General features: G+C 36.4%; 1 protein-coding gene across 1 annotated transcript in view; it reads right to left on the bottom strand.

Annotated features, from left to right (window-relative positions):
• Window positions 1–12,256: 12,256 nt before the first annotated feature.
• LOC132823692 (PH domain leucine-rich repeat-containing protein phosphatase 2-like) overlaps window positions 12,257–15,105 on the bottom strand; it is a 141,748-nt gene continuing 138,899 nt past the window's right edge. Inside the window, exons 18-19 of the mRNA XM_060837659.1 lie at window positions 13,741–13,972; window positions 12,257–13,528 (exon numbers count right to left, since the gene is read on the bottom strand). Of these exons, the coding sequence (XP_060693642.1) occupies window positions 12,362–13,528; window positions 13,741–13,972 (1,399 nt within the window). The 3' untranslated portion in view covers window positions 12,257–12,361. The remainder of the gene's footprint in view (window positions 13,529–13,740; window positions 13,973–15,105) is intronic.

The following is a 15,105-nucleotide window of genomic DNA, read 5'->3' as shown; positions in this document are numbered from 1 at the left end:
TTCTACATCTAATTAGCTTATGCACTATTGTCATTAAACTCTCTGCTTATCATCATAACATTTCCCTTTAGATTTTTATCTCCCTTCATCCGAACCCTCCATATTTTTCTTTTGGTTTAAAGCACTATTCCCAACTCCAGTTGCACAATTTACCAGGACACTGGTCCCAGTCCAGTCCATTGGGGCAGCTCCTTCTTTCAGGGTAGGTGGTATTGAGGAATATCAGATCAACCATGATCTTATTGAATGGTGTAACAGACTTGATGGGCTGAATGCCCTACTTCTACTCCTTTGTCTTACGATCAAAATCATTTCACCTGTAGTGATCGATTCATTAACACCTACCACAGGTAACTCTTTCCTGCTGTAGCTTTATTCATTCATGAATTCATCTGCCCTGAATTAGAAGCCACGCAGGAGTGTAAGGAAGTTAATGCTTTCTGATTAATTTAGTTTAAACATTTATTTCACTTTTTAAGAGTGACTTGTTAGTGCTTTATATTTCCTGGCAGGATGACTATGAGAATTAGTCATGTGATTGCAGTTCAGCCCTGCAAATCTCCATTGAAGAATGCAGTTTGAGTGTTAAGGTTCTTTCTGTAGATATTGCTAGATTTCTTGCAAAGTTGTTTCACAGGTCATGGCATGCAAAGAGTCTTTTCCACTAACTGAAATGTCTGGGCCACTGATAAATTCGATTTAGGAACAAGCAACTTCATATGAGAACTTGAAGGGGGCAAACTTTTACACTTAACAGGTAAAATACGACAATATAAGCAGCATTAGAAAAATGGGTAGTTAAGTGGGAAATTAACAATGTCACATTTGTATGTTAATGAAATAGAGATGGTGGGTAAAACCGATGAGGGAATGGAATTCCTACAATGAAGACATTGACAATGAATTCCCACAAGGAAGATCTGCAATTGGATCTAATCATGGGTAATATGAACCAGAGGAGAAAGTGAGGACTGCAGATGCTGGAGATCAGAGCTGAAAATGTGTTGCTGGAAAAGCGCAGCAGGTCAGGCAGCATCCAAAGAGCAGGAGAATCGACGTTTCAGGCATGAGCCCTTCTTCAGGAACCCTATCCCATTCCTGAAGAAGGGCTCATGCCCAAAACGTCGATTCTCCTGCTCTTTGGATGCTGCCTGACCTGCTGCGCTAATATGAACCAGAGCAAATATGTTGAACAAAAATAGGGGTAATCTAGTCAAGGACTTCCCAAACTTGGGTTGCTCTGAACTTAGGGTCATAAGGTCAGAGGCAGCCATGACTGCTGCAAAGCTCCAACAGTGTGTCAACAGCTCCTCGATGAAATCTCCTGAAGAGGGATGTGTGTATACATGTCTTATCTTTCTTTCTTTCATAGAGTCAGAGATGTTCAGCACCATGCCCATATCCCTCAAAACCTCTCTTACCTCTTTAATGAATTTCATCAGGATAAGTTAAAAAGAATCCTTGCTATTTTATTTCTCATGGTACAATAGTTCCCAGTACATTTCCAATCACTGAATAGTGCAGATTCATCTATAGGTTCCAGATTTTGTTCTATCCCTCCTTTTATATGCAGAATCAGTTTCGGTTGTTCATCTCTTAACTCTGGCAGCAACTCCACCTCTGTCATGTGTTTGCAGTATCCCTGTAATTTCCTTCCTAGTTTCCTTGCACATACATGGGTGCAATCATCTAGACTTGGGGTCTTATTTATTTAAGTTGTGCTAGTTCATTAATTATTTTCTCCCTTTCTATATTAGCTATTAATATTCATAGCCAAACAGAATGTTTGTTTTGGCAGGATCAGGTTACCTGCTTCTCACTAAACGGAACTTTAGACTTTAGGAGAAAAATAGCAGGTTAGTGTGGCAGGTATTGTCGTGACATTTCCCTTTAGATTTTTATCTCCCTTCATCTGAACTCCTTTTTTTAAAAATGGTTTAAAGCACTATTCCGAACTCCAGTTGCACAATCCACCAGGACACTGGTCCCAGCCCAGATTAAGTCAGCCTGTCTTATTGGGGCAGCTCCTTCTTTGTCTGGGAAGGTAGAGTGAGAAACTAGCAAAATTCAACATAACGCAACTTGAGGAGACGGAGACAAGTCATCACTCAACATTTATTTCCTAATTTAGGTTTGAATAAACTTTCATAACCATACATTTTATGTGGTATAAATCTTTATTGCTACTTTGGCTTGACAGATAATCAAAAATACAGATGGATCCTCCAGAATCTATAGCAGCATCTTTAAGAAACATACTCTGATAACTAAGGAAATTAATCCGCATAAACCCAGTCCCGAGTTCTCCAAAGTGCCTCAGACTTGAACAATGATATGCACGGAAAAACAAAGTACACTAAATAATAACAGAACAAAATCTCATTATTACATTTTATGCACAATTTTGCATGCTAAAATACATATACATTAAAATATTTTCTATATCTCAGTCCTGATTGAACCATGTGCAATATGAATACTGCATGAATTAAAATTACAAATTATAAATTCACAGTAACATTAAATGCATGCCCCATATGTGCAAGTTTCCAGGATATTAATCACATCAAGGCTTATTGTACAGAAACAATGAAGGATTGTTAAAAAAAAATCATTAAATATAGTATTGGGTGTCTTCTACAAAAAAATTAAAATGTATACTTATCACTCTACAAATAAACAATGTGAAAAATAAAATCACCCAACTTTTGCTGCACTCAAACTGTAAAAGTAATTGCCAGAACTGCTGTATCCCTTCATACATATGCAAGGATCTGAACATTTAAAATTGCTGTTCCAAAAGTTAAGTTTAACAGGGGTGCTGGCTCACGAGTTAAATTCAGTGCAGCAAAACGATAATCAGTATTCAATCTCATGCCATTGATCTTGATTCAAGTGTGAGTTTAGTGCTCAGCAGATAGAATTTCACAACTTAGAAATGAAAATCTAACAATATAGACTGTTATAATCCCAAAAGCTGAAGAGCATGTGGAATTTAAAAAAGGCTTTTCTGCTCCATATTCAAAAAAAATTTACAGGTTGTTAATGACGAAACAAACATTTTAAATGCTGTAACAGCTATCTAAATAGTTTGTATAAGTGAAGGTTTTGACATCTAATGAGAAACCACTCTTGTTTCTTGCATTCGGTTATTGATGTTTCTACAAATCCACTGAATGTTTAGTCATTATTTTATTTAAGACAGTCAAAGACATATGTTCAAATGTTGTACCATGAAAAATACAGCAGCTTTGGATTCATATAGGGGAGGCAATGGCCAACTGGTATTGTCGCTAGACTACTAATCCAGAAACTCAACTAATGCCCTGGGATCCTGGGCTCAAATCCAGCCACAGCAGATGGTGGAATTTTAATTCAATAGTGACTCTGGAATTAGTAGCCTAATGATGACCATGAAACCATTGTCGATTCTTAGAAAAACCCATCTAGCTTGCTAATGTCCTTTAGGGAAGAAAGTTGCCATCCTTACCTGGTCAGACTTACACGTGACTCCAGACTGTCAGCAATGTGGTTGACTCATAACTGCCTTCTGGGCAATTACAGAAGGGCAATAAACACTGGCCAACCAGAGATTCTTACATCTGGTGAGTGAATTTAAAAAAAAGTCTTGTCTTTCTTTCCTGAAGGGGGTATATATGGCACTTTCTCATATGATTGTAAAGAGTCAGATTATTCCATCACGGGGAGATTGGAGGCTGAGCTAGACTGAAGGATGGATAACACAAATGGTACTGTCTTGCCATGTCCTCAATAAAGTACTTCACATTTGTAATTTTTATCCAGGCTTAGTGGCTACTATTCAGTAGTTAGAGGCCTGGCCATTTATTTTCCTTTTCCATAGCCTGTTGAGCTTGGTTAAACAGCATAAATTAGGAACTGAACATGGCACTTTAATCGGTCAAGAGCAAATGAGTATAATACTCACAATATACTGCATAAATCGGTTTATTTCATGGGGATGTGCATTGCACTTGTGATCTGACATGTTTTCAACTACATTAAAATTTTAGGTCCTTCAATTTAGCGCAATAATAATGAAAGATGACACTTTGTTTTAAACTCTCTCTCCTGTTCTCTCCCCATCACCTCCAACAAGTGACGAGGTCTCATGAACTCCTTTGACAACTATGATTAATGCAGCTGTTCACTTCAAATAGTCCCATCCTCAATCAAACCTCCACCACCATACCACTGAAGCCATATTTTTCTCCAGCTTCTCTGCATTTCCCCTTATGATCTCTTCTTATTCATGTCCATGAGACCCATTTCATTCTTCCTGGACTCCCATTCCAACTAAACTGCTACTCACAAATTCTCTTTCTGGGTTTAGTTCACATTATAAATTGCTCTCATTCTAGAAGTATTATAGCATTTCTACTCACTTTCAAAATCACCTCTGTAAATATCTTCCATTTCCTTATCCTTGAAAACTACAGGTCCATTTCTAGTTACCTTCCTCCTTCCAAGATCAGAGGAAATGTTCACCCCTTCCAAATCCAAGTTGTCTTTCCTTGAATTACAGATTTGAATTTCTCCAATCTTGCTACTGTTCTATAATGGAACTGAAATAACTAGAGTCAAAGTCACAAATAGTATTGTTGACTAAATGTGATCATTACACATTTTATCCACTTTATCCATCTCAATTTTTCCAGAAGTCTCTTTGTCTAACTCTGGTCTCATACACCAACCTTCTCTGGCAATACTGACAGCCAAGGAGAATAATCTACGTAGGCCTCAACTCTGAATTCCCTTTCCAGTCCCTTCACATCTTTTTACAATCTTAAAATCTAAGCCTTTGACCAGCTCTCACAATATCTCTTTCATTCAACCTGTGACCATTTTGTTGTACAGAAACAACAAAAGTATGTTAAAAGCATTATGTAAATGCAAGTTGTAGTTGTTGCGTTTTTATCAACTTTGATTAAAAAAAACTCATTATTACCCACTAAACAAAACAAAAAGCTAAGTTGCTGCATTGTCTGCAATTGCCAAGTCTAAGACATAGTAGGGGCTTGCTTGATGATTATCAAGGAAAGGAAATAAATTATTGTTCTCACTATTAAACAGTCAGGAAAATAATATTGGTGTTTGTAGTTGTGTGTAATAGCCAGATGCTATAATAAATATCAAATAATAAAAGATCAAACCAACAGCAGTTCCTAATTTGACATTAATATTGTTTAATAATTAACAAAATCAGACATGAAACAACAGAACAGTGTCAGTGTAGGAGTTAAGTTGCAGAGAATTCTCCAATTCCTTTCTCTGATTTGCTTTTCAAACTGATGGAGGGAAATACATGCACAGTGAGTAATAGTGAGAAGAGATTGAAGGAAGAAAAGAGCGCAACAAAAAATATTCACAATGGTCATGTATCAAAAGAAGGAACCACTAATTAGGGGTAATTTTAATTCAAACTGTTCCTGCTAATCAGTGAAAGATTTTGAAACTTATTTGAGGCAAATTTTATTTCCTTATTGGCCAAAGAATGATGGTTCTGAAAGTTATTTGACAAATCTCTTTTGATTCAGTTTCCTGTAAATGTCTATAGGCTTACAGAAAAAAACAAGAAATATAGATTAGGCTGATGCAGCTACAGATTAAGTTAAGAACATTGATGATATCTGCATTACCACAGAAGATCTTTCGAAAGGGAAGTTACTGCCATTGATGAATAAGTTAAAGTAAACATCACCCAGTTTATTCCACTGACAAAACCTATAGGCACTTCTGAAATATATGTATAAACTTTGGCTGCTCTGAGACATGAAAGGTTCTCACTTCCAATCTGAAGCTGTCACGAGCATGGCGTTTGTTTTATAAATATTTCTGGTGATTGTACCAGCAACAACTTCCATTTATATAGCACCTTTAACATATTAAGATTACTAGTTGATAAACCTCCTGCACTGATTCAGGAATCAGAGATGTAGCAAATTAGATGGGTGGGTTAGAGGCATCAGATACATGGAATAAAATAATATGAAGTAAATTTGACAACATTTAGTTCCAGCAAATTCACCTACATCAATATAATTGCTAGTTGTTCTATAGCTATTTCAATACTTTTGTTTGCAATTTTTGAGAAGATTTGTAGCTCAGGTTGTAAGTTTGCTCCCTGAGCTGGAAGGTTTGTTTTCAGACATTGTTACTGTTCTCAATAACATCAATGAAACTCGGGTGGTATGCTCCGTTTTCTGTGTGTGTGTCTTGGTCTCTTAAGGTGGGTGATATCATTTCCAGTTCTTTTTCTCAGAGGTCGGTAAATGGGATCCAAATAAATGTGTTTATTGATGGAGTTCCTGTCTGAATGCCAAGCCTCTGGGAATTCCCATGGGTCTCTGTTTAGCCTGTCCTAGGATGATTGTGTTGTCCCAGTCGAAGTCGTGTCCTCCTTTGTCTGTATGTAAGGATATTAGTGATAATATGTCATGTCTTTTGGTGTTTGTGTATCCTGGTGGCTAGTTTTCTGCCCCTCTGTCCGATGTAGTGTTTGTTGCTGTGCTTGCATGACCCTATACCACAACCAGCAAAATGAATGTCATTTACAAAATACTGTGCAATAACTGTAACAAACACTCCATCGGAAAGACAGGCAGAAAACTAACCACCACGATACACGAACACCAACCAGCCACCAGAAGACATGACCCACTAGTGTCTTTGCATAAAGATGGAGAAGGACACAACTTCGACTGGGACAACACATCCATCCTAGGACAGGCTAAACAAAGACATACACAGGAATTCCTAGAGGCCTGGTATTCAAACCAGAACTCCATCAATAAACAGATTGATTTGGACCCCATTGACTAACCTCCAAGATAAAGAACTGGAAATGGTATCACTCACCTTTAAAAAACCAAGACACATAAATAGAAAGTGGGACCAACACTTTACCAGAGGTTCACTGATGATGTTACCTAGCATGGTGACAAAACATCTAAAAACAAACCTGCCAAGTCAGCGAGCAAACTTACAACCTTCTGTTGTTCAAATAAATTGACAATTACAAATACTTGTAAGTTTCCTCCTCAGCAGGAGTGCCTCAACTGAAAAGCTTCAATTATTTGGAGCCTTCAGTTTTGCTTAGGAGGTTGATTTAACAGTTGAATTCAAATTGCATTAAAATACATTTGGTAAAGAAAAATTCTGGAGAAGCAAACACTTTCACACAGTTAATTTAATAAAAATTCACTTGTTGGCCCTTATAGATGCTAGAGTTTATTATGGCTATACATATTTGGAGGCGACATTTTACTTAAGAAATAGAAAATGCAGATTCCCGTTCCCTTTCACAATATAGTAATAAGAATTTGACATGACGACATAATTTTGAGGAGATGAAATTCAATACAAAGCCCATTAAATGACTGAATATTTGCAAGGACTTAAATATTAAGTCAGAATAATGAAACACATTATTTCATAGGATATTGAATTGCTGATCCAAATTGTTGCTTTACAACATGATGGAATTTCCCCCTTCTCAACATCTGGTCCATGGTATTTCTAAATTAGTTCGCAGTGTTACCATTTGTGCTCCCTCAAGCCAGAATCTCAGTTCCTGAGAGATTTCATTTGGAATCAGTAGCACATCTATCCTCCAGATTACAGCATAATTTTACCCTCAGGAATTAGACAAAGCCACAAGCTTTGCTGGATCACAGAAAATCATTTTTAAAAAACTGAGTTTACAAGGACACCATCTCATGGTCAACTAGTTCAGTTACTTTAAGTTTAGATAATCTTTATAGATAACTATAGTTTTAAGAATGATGCAAATCCCTTCAAAAATTTATCTTAAACACACTTGCTGCAAAGGGAGAATATACTCTTATCCAATTTGATTGTCTTACTTTGAAAACTCCACCAAGGTATTGCCAACTGAAAAATATTTTAAAAAACCAAAATATACAGCACAATTAAAGGATGCATTTTTAAAATGGATGTTTCAACAGTTAAGATTGAAGAAAGTGCTACTGTATTTACATTAAAACGTTTGATTTGGCTACATTCTCGCAGAGAAGATTAGTAAATTGGTGTGACTAAGTCACAATTAATTTTATCACTCCTAGGAGTTATTTGTTTTTCCTTTAACAGTTGTACAGAAAATTTGATCAGCAGAGTGGTGCAATTTTCATCACACAGTGAAAGCTAGGTCAGGACAAAGGCTATTTCTCAACTTTTGATCCTTCCCTGCAAGATCAAACTTTATATTTTGCACATTTTCAACCATTTTTACATGCAGGATACCCTGAAGGCAAAAACTTCCAGATCAGTATCTAGTTAGGAAAAGGGCTAAAAACTTGATTAAAAAGCAGACCCTAATTTAAATTTAGCATGATCTATGTGGAAGAAATATCGAGCAACCTCAGGGAAAGTCATTATGAAGGAACAAAAGGTTAAAATAATTGCCTTTGGACACTGCTGAACAAAACCTCAAAACGAAAGTCTTCTTCCAACTCTACTGTTGTTTGAAGGTTAAAATAATACATTTTGAAATCATTTGTCCTTTAATGAATTCCAGTGCCATTGTACCATTCAACATTATAGTACAATAAAGGAATGCATGCTTATTTTATAATCAAGAGTGACAAAATCAATCTGTGCTGCTTTCCTGTCATGTTTATCAGGAGAACATTTGCATGTATGATATACTATAATACTGTACCTTATAAATCAATTTTCAATATATAATTATATGGACATTTTCAGCATCACCCATATGAATATGGTGCAATATGTACAAATTAGTCTTCTCTGATAATATAGGATTTGCTGATTAAAAAATTAGAAATTTCATTACACTTTTATTTACAGTGAATTTTGGGATATGCTGTCTAGTTATACTCAAAATTATTTTAAGATTGTTAATAAGCCAGTGCTATAACTTTTCTACCTGCATATTATAATTTCTTGAAAAATAAGCTTTAATATTTTGATACCATCTGTGTCAATGGAATGATGAAATACTTCAGGCTGCAGATTCTCAAATGTGACCAGAATGACACTGCATACATTTAAGATTAATTAAAACATCAAAGTTAATTCACCATGCAAGTGAAAATATTTGTACAATTACAAGACTATGTAACCACTTGCAATTTTTCTCATTATATTGGTAAAATACAATTACAAGAAAATTACAACTAAGAATCCCAGTTGAAGTTTGTTCTTTGAGCAAATTTCAATAATACTCATTTCCTTAAATCAGGTCTACCTAACCCACTCAATAAAATACTTAAATCTTGCATACAAAATATTTAAATTATTTCATACCCATGGTATCCAGAAAATTCACTACATGCCAGGTGAAACTTATCCTGTATAGGTCATGGGTCATGTTAGATACATCGATCAGTGCTGGCAGTCCTACGCATAGTATCTAAGAAAAATCTTAGTGTTCACAATTAATAATAAAGAATAAAAGCTTAATTGATTACCAAAGATTTGTTCATTTAGAAGATTTTCAATTAATATTTATGCCCCTATCTGCAAATTCACATCACTGTCAGCCTATGTTCAACTCCAAATTGCAAGAACACACTGCTATATTTTTTTTTCCTGCAAGGTCATTTCTAAGCCAATGCATTATTTTGATTTGGTCCAATTACTCTATGTTTGCTATTGATAAGACTCATGGAATTAGACACATTGTGCAATTTTAATAAAAAATATATAATTGACATTACAAAACAAACAAGTTTCGAGCTTTTACCCACATTTGCTTTCTTTTTCTTAAATTTTGTTTCACTATTTATCTTCTGTATCTGTTCATAGTCCTCCAATGCCACATTCAAATGGTTGCTCCTAATTTGTGTATTTGACAGACCTGACTGTGGGCAGTGTAACTAGCATTGCAACCAAATCACAGTCAGCACAACAGCAAGGGTGGTTCGATGATGATCGGGAGTGATCATTTTCTCAGCTTATGACATTTAGGATTTGGGGTTAGGAGAGGAAAAGGTGTACAAAATTGAGTTTGATTTCTTTCCACTGAGGTGGTTTACTAAGCTCTTTATGTTCCTTTCCTCCTCTTCTTACCCATGTCATGAACTAACCAATTAGTGTTGAATTTTCACTAATCTCAGATAAAACTAAGTTGTTCAAAATGTCCAAAAATATTTTTCAGTGTCGAGTGTGTGGTGCCAGCTAGACAAACACAGCAGGTCAGGCAGCATCCTAGGAGCAGGAGCATTGACATTTTGGGCATAAGCCCTTCATCAGGGAAAAGGCCTGTGGGCCGGGGGCTGAGGGATAAATGGGAAGGAGGTGGGGCTAGGGGTGTGATAGGTCAGAGAGGAGGGTGGAGTGGAGAGGTGGGAAAGAAGATGGACAGGTCAAGAGGGCGGTGTCGAGTTGGAGGCTTGGGATCGTGATAAAAGGTGGGGGGGGGAGAGGAAAAGAGGAAACTGGCGAAATCCACATTGACCAGAGAACATCTCTGGGACACCCGCACCAACCAACCCACTGCCCTGTGGCTGAACACTTTAACGTCCCCTCTCAGTTCACCATGGCCATGCAGGTCTTGGGTCTTCTCCATTGCCAAACCCTAACCACCCGAGGAAGAACGCCTCAGGACCCTGCAACCACACGGGACCAAGATGTTGGTGCTTATGAATTTAAAATTTTTACTCTTTGATGATTTGGGTCAAACAAATATTTTCTTCCAGCTGTGGGACTTCTACCTTTACTGAAGCTCATCACTAAAGTAAATACTCAAAAATCTGAATTATGGCGAATTCATCATTCAAATCCATTTAAACATCCTTTCCCATCTACTCTTGCTCAGTCTTGCTCATCTTTCCCCACTGAGAGATTAGCTAGCAAGATATTAGAATGCCTAAGCACTGTAGTCTACAAATTTTCGATTTATTTTCTTACCAATTTTCTTTTATTCTTATTATGCAGAGGAACCTCTATACATTCCTTGCACCAGCCAGGTTAGCCTTAATCTAAAATAACTCCAACTCATTTATATTACTCTGCCACTTCATGAACAAAAATCCCTGCCAGAGGATAACAAAACAAAATTAGAACCAAACTAAATTCTACTTTTAATTTGATCAATGCAAGGCAATTAGTAAAAGAATCACATTGTGCAAGTTAAATTCATTTGCTTGATATCATTTCAAGCAGTCAAAAGATCTAACTCACTTAGTGTTCCTTTACAAGTAATAATGTTCATCAGTTTCCTCCCTTTTAAAACCAATGTTTCAGAAATTATGAAATGTATTCATAAATAGACAAAGCACATGTGTCTAATCCTCTGAGTAGACCTACAGATTTCCTGACACACACAATTATGGAAAATGAATTTCAGAAAACACATTTTTATAAACATGGAAATTAAATATGAAATAGCTAAAATCTTACCAATATTCACAATTCAGAATGTATTTATCGATGAAGTTTGTCAGCACAAGTAAAATTCAGATGGGATTTATTGCAACAGAAAGACAAGATACCTGCAGCAGTTTTCATAAAGCACAACACTGTCTGAAGGCAACTTTCACTCATAAATTTTCTTTGTAATTGCATCAAGTTTGCAATTTAAAATTTAAAGCAACAGTATTACTGTCACTTTAAATAGAAATATAATTTCACTTAACTCTAAGATCATATTTCTTAAACAAGGATGCCTAAAAGGTTGCATTGTTCAAACTGGGTGCAAGCCTTTATTAGACACCTGACTATTTGGAGTGCTTAGCAGCAAAGATTATAAATAGAGCAGACATAACCATGCAAACCTGACTGTGTCTCAAAAAAACTTAGTTTTTTTAAACAGTCGCTTTGCTTTTTGTACTACTGATTTAAAAATTGAGAGATTTTAGGTTGTCAGATTTTAAACAAGGAAAATTTGGTCAGTGCAATAAAACTTGAAACCATTGAAATTGTATTAACCTACTTAGAAATGCTGCTATTATTTTTAAACTGTCAAAATGTACTTAGTTGCAGTCCATTTAATTGAAAAAGCTTTGTAAACATTTTACACAGGCGGTAGTATGTAAAGTTAGATGCCATAGAGCTTTTACCATTTTAAATACTTGTTCATGTCACAAGAAGGATAACGCAGCTTAATTTAAAAACAAAATTTCAAAATGAACATAAGATAACTTAAAAATCTTATGAGTTCATTGCCAATATCACACAGTTGATTTTGGTTTGACATATGCTGAAGCATTTTGAATCTATTTTGACTTATGTACAATTTAAATAACATTCCTTAGAGTTGGCATGATTATCTTTTGTACAAGAGATATCTAATATTGTATTATCCTAACCCTCATTTTGACAACGCCTGAACAGCAGACATCCCAACACCGGAAGACTGCTACAGAGCTGTGTCGTAGACCTCCTGATGGGTAAATCTATTGTCTCTTTCAGATTCAGCTTCTGAAACAGGATCATGCTGTTTCATTTGCTCTTTTACCTCCTCTTCCAGATCTGGTGGCACAATTAATTGATCTTCTGGATCTGGTTGTGCAGGTGCTGCAAAATATCCACATTTTTTCTTTGGTGCCTCTGTAGCCACTTCAATAATGTTGTGACTTTTTTCAAGAGGGACCACAGAGCCATTTGAAAATTTCTTTGCTTGTAGGTTCGATGCAGATGAGGACTTCTTCAAGTCATTTCCTTCCTTATTAATCATTGACAATGATCCACTGTTCATACCATTTTGTCTCTGCACTTTTAAATAAGTTCCTGGACTATCATCCTCAGACATACTAACAAACAATCCCTCATCACGGGCTTGTGAAATAGTGGAGTTTCCTGGAACTTTGAACTGGAAACAATGGATATCCACCTCTACTTCCAGTTTGCTGCCATTAGAGATTACTCCTTCTACTGGTTGATCATCGTCACTATCAAGGCCGTTATCTGAATGGTTGCTGGAGAATGTTGCACTAGAAAGTTGCCGCTGGAAAACACTAGTGGAAGAGCTTGGATGGAGGCTACAACGACGTTCAGACCGAGCAAGTACACCACCCTCCAGACTTGCAGCTGGCTGCTCATCTGATGCTGTAGATCCCACTTCACTGCTCACTTCAGAAGCAGACATCTCACTGTTAAATTCAGATGCTATGCCACTACTTGATGAAGGGGTGACAGAATAGTGAGTACTATCTTTTACTATCATGTTAACAGGGGCAAATACACCTGGACTAGGTATAGGAACTCCATGTACTTCACATGTACAATTATCGTCCCCAATACTCAAGTATACTACAACAGCTCCAACATTGTCATGGCAACCGTAGCTCTGGGCAAGTGTGCAAAGTTTTTTAGCTGCAGCTAAAGGATCAGGAACATTCCGAACAGCTTCAATTGCCTCAGCATAGGACAAATATTCCCATAGTGTCTTGTTGCCTAAGATAAGAAATTCATCTTGAGCAGCAAGTGATATAGTGTGAACGTGAGGTCTTGGAAGGACCCATGGGAAAAGATATGTGCTGCCCAATAGACGTGTACAACAAGTAACACCATTTACTTTATTGTCCTAAGGAAAATAAATAAATATATATTAATTACAGACATTTTACTACGAATAAAACAAGACAAAATAAACCACACAATTCATAGGATATGTTTTGAATTACATAACACAATATAAAAACGTTAAACTATGTTGCACAGATTCTAACATTAGCACCTTGTATTTATTTGCATCAATTATCACAGGTATAAAACAAATTTAATGATACTGCGTACCTCAGTTATAATGGCTTTTTGCTGTTTCACTCTTTCCAGTTCCTCAACACACTGTTCAAGACTGAACACTTTTGAGAGTGGCAACGGCTGTCCATCTCTGCATAACACCACTTGGCTATTACCCACATTGGCCACGGTAAGAGTGAAGTAGCTGCTGTGGTCACTTGGATCGCGGCGAATGTGACATAAAACAGCTGAAGAACCTAGCTTCTGCCCCACCATTCCAAGTTTTCTTAAAAACAAAGCAAGTGAACATGTTACTAGGACAATGGAACTAACTTCTTCATTCAATTTCCTACCTTGAAACAAAATGATCTAAATGTTGCTTTGGATTCAGTAATGCATTGTATTTTTGATCACGAACTACCATATCCTAATTAGAATATTCAATCTTAATATCTAGAGGGAAAAGATAAGGAATAAGCAAAAAAGTAAACCAATATGAAGTAATGAAACATTGTATTGGAAGGGTTGATAATTAGTAATGATATTTTGCTGTCTCTCTCAAATAACTAAACCAATTAAAAATTAGTGTCAATTTCTAGGACAATGGTAATGCACACTGGGATATCAAAAGAGGTGGAGAACATCAACAGGTGGTGTAAAAGTGAAATTGTTTGCTCATTTTGCTGATGTCTATATCCAGCCCAACTAGCTCCGAAAAAGAAAACAAAATATTATTGCTAAGACATAGCTTTCTTGTGACAAGTTCCAGGAAACCAGAACTGAAGCCTGTCTCAAGAAGCAAGTTTCTTGGTTACCACCACGTCGGATGGAAAACACGCTGGGAATGAAGGGATAGAAATTTTCTCTCTCTGTTAAATCCAGTTCCTATCACTTTAGTTTTGCAAATCTGTTCCTTTACCTTTAAACATTGCCGTGTGTTGTCAGAAATGTTATTAATTCAAGTACTAGGTCAAATTGTCTTTTTAAAAAAAAAATCACCTCCTCTTGACATTTGCACAAAAATCATTGTTCCTCTCAGTATTATTGTGTTGGTCATTTACTGACATTTTTATCAACAGTTGCATGAATGGCAAGCTGGCTCATGTCATATTTATATAACCTTCATTGAACTGTCTTCTGTTATGTTTCATTACAGAATACCATCTTACAACTCTGCACATTCCACAGCTCTGCTGCAATATCCTATCCTGTTAGTGTTGGCCAACCTATTTCTCTGGCACATGGTACATAAAATAACTAGCCTTTAAGAGCACCAGATTGAGTACTGAAGGAAATAATGTCTTTCTACAAATATATAAAGCTTGGTAAAACCATACTTGTGAGTATCGTACGTAGTTTTGGTTTCCTTCCAACTAGTAAGATATACTTCCCATATACAGAGTACAACAAAAGTTGACC

The sequence above is a fragment of the Hemiscyllium ocellatum genome, chromosome 17, assembly GCF_020745735.1.
Source record: "Hemiscyllium ocellatum isolate sHemOce1 chromosome 17, sHemOce1.pat.X.cur, whole genome shotgun sequence".
Lineage (NCBI taxonomy): Eukaryota > Metazoa > Chordata > Chondrichthyes > Orectolobiformes > Hemiscylliidae > Hemiscyllium > Hemiscyllium ocellatum.
The sequence above is the reverse complement of the archived record's forward strand: the minus strand, read 5'-3'. Positions and strand labels throughout refer to the sequence as shown.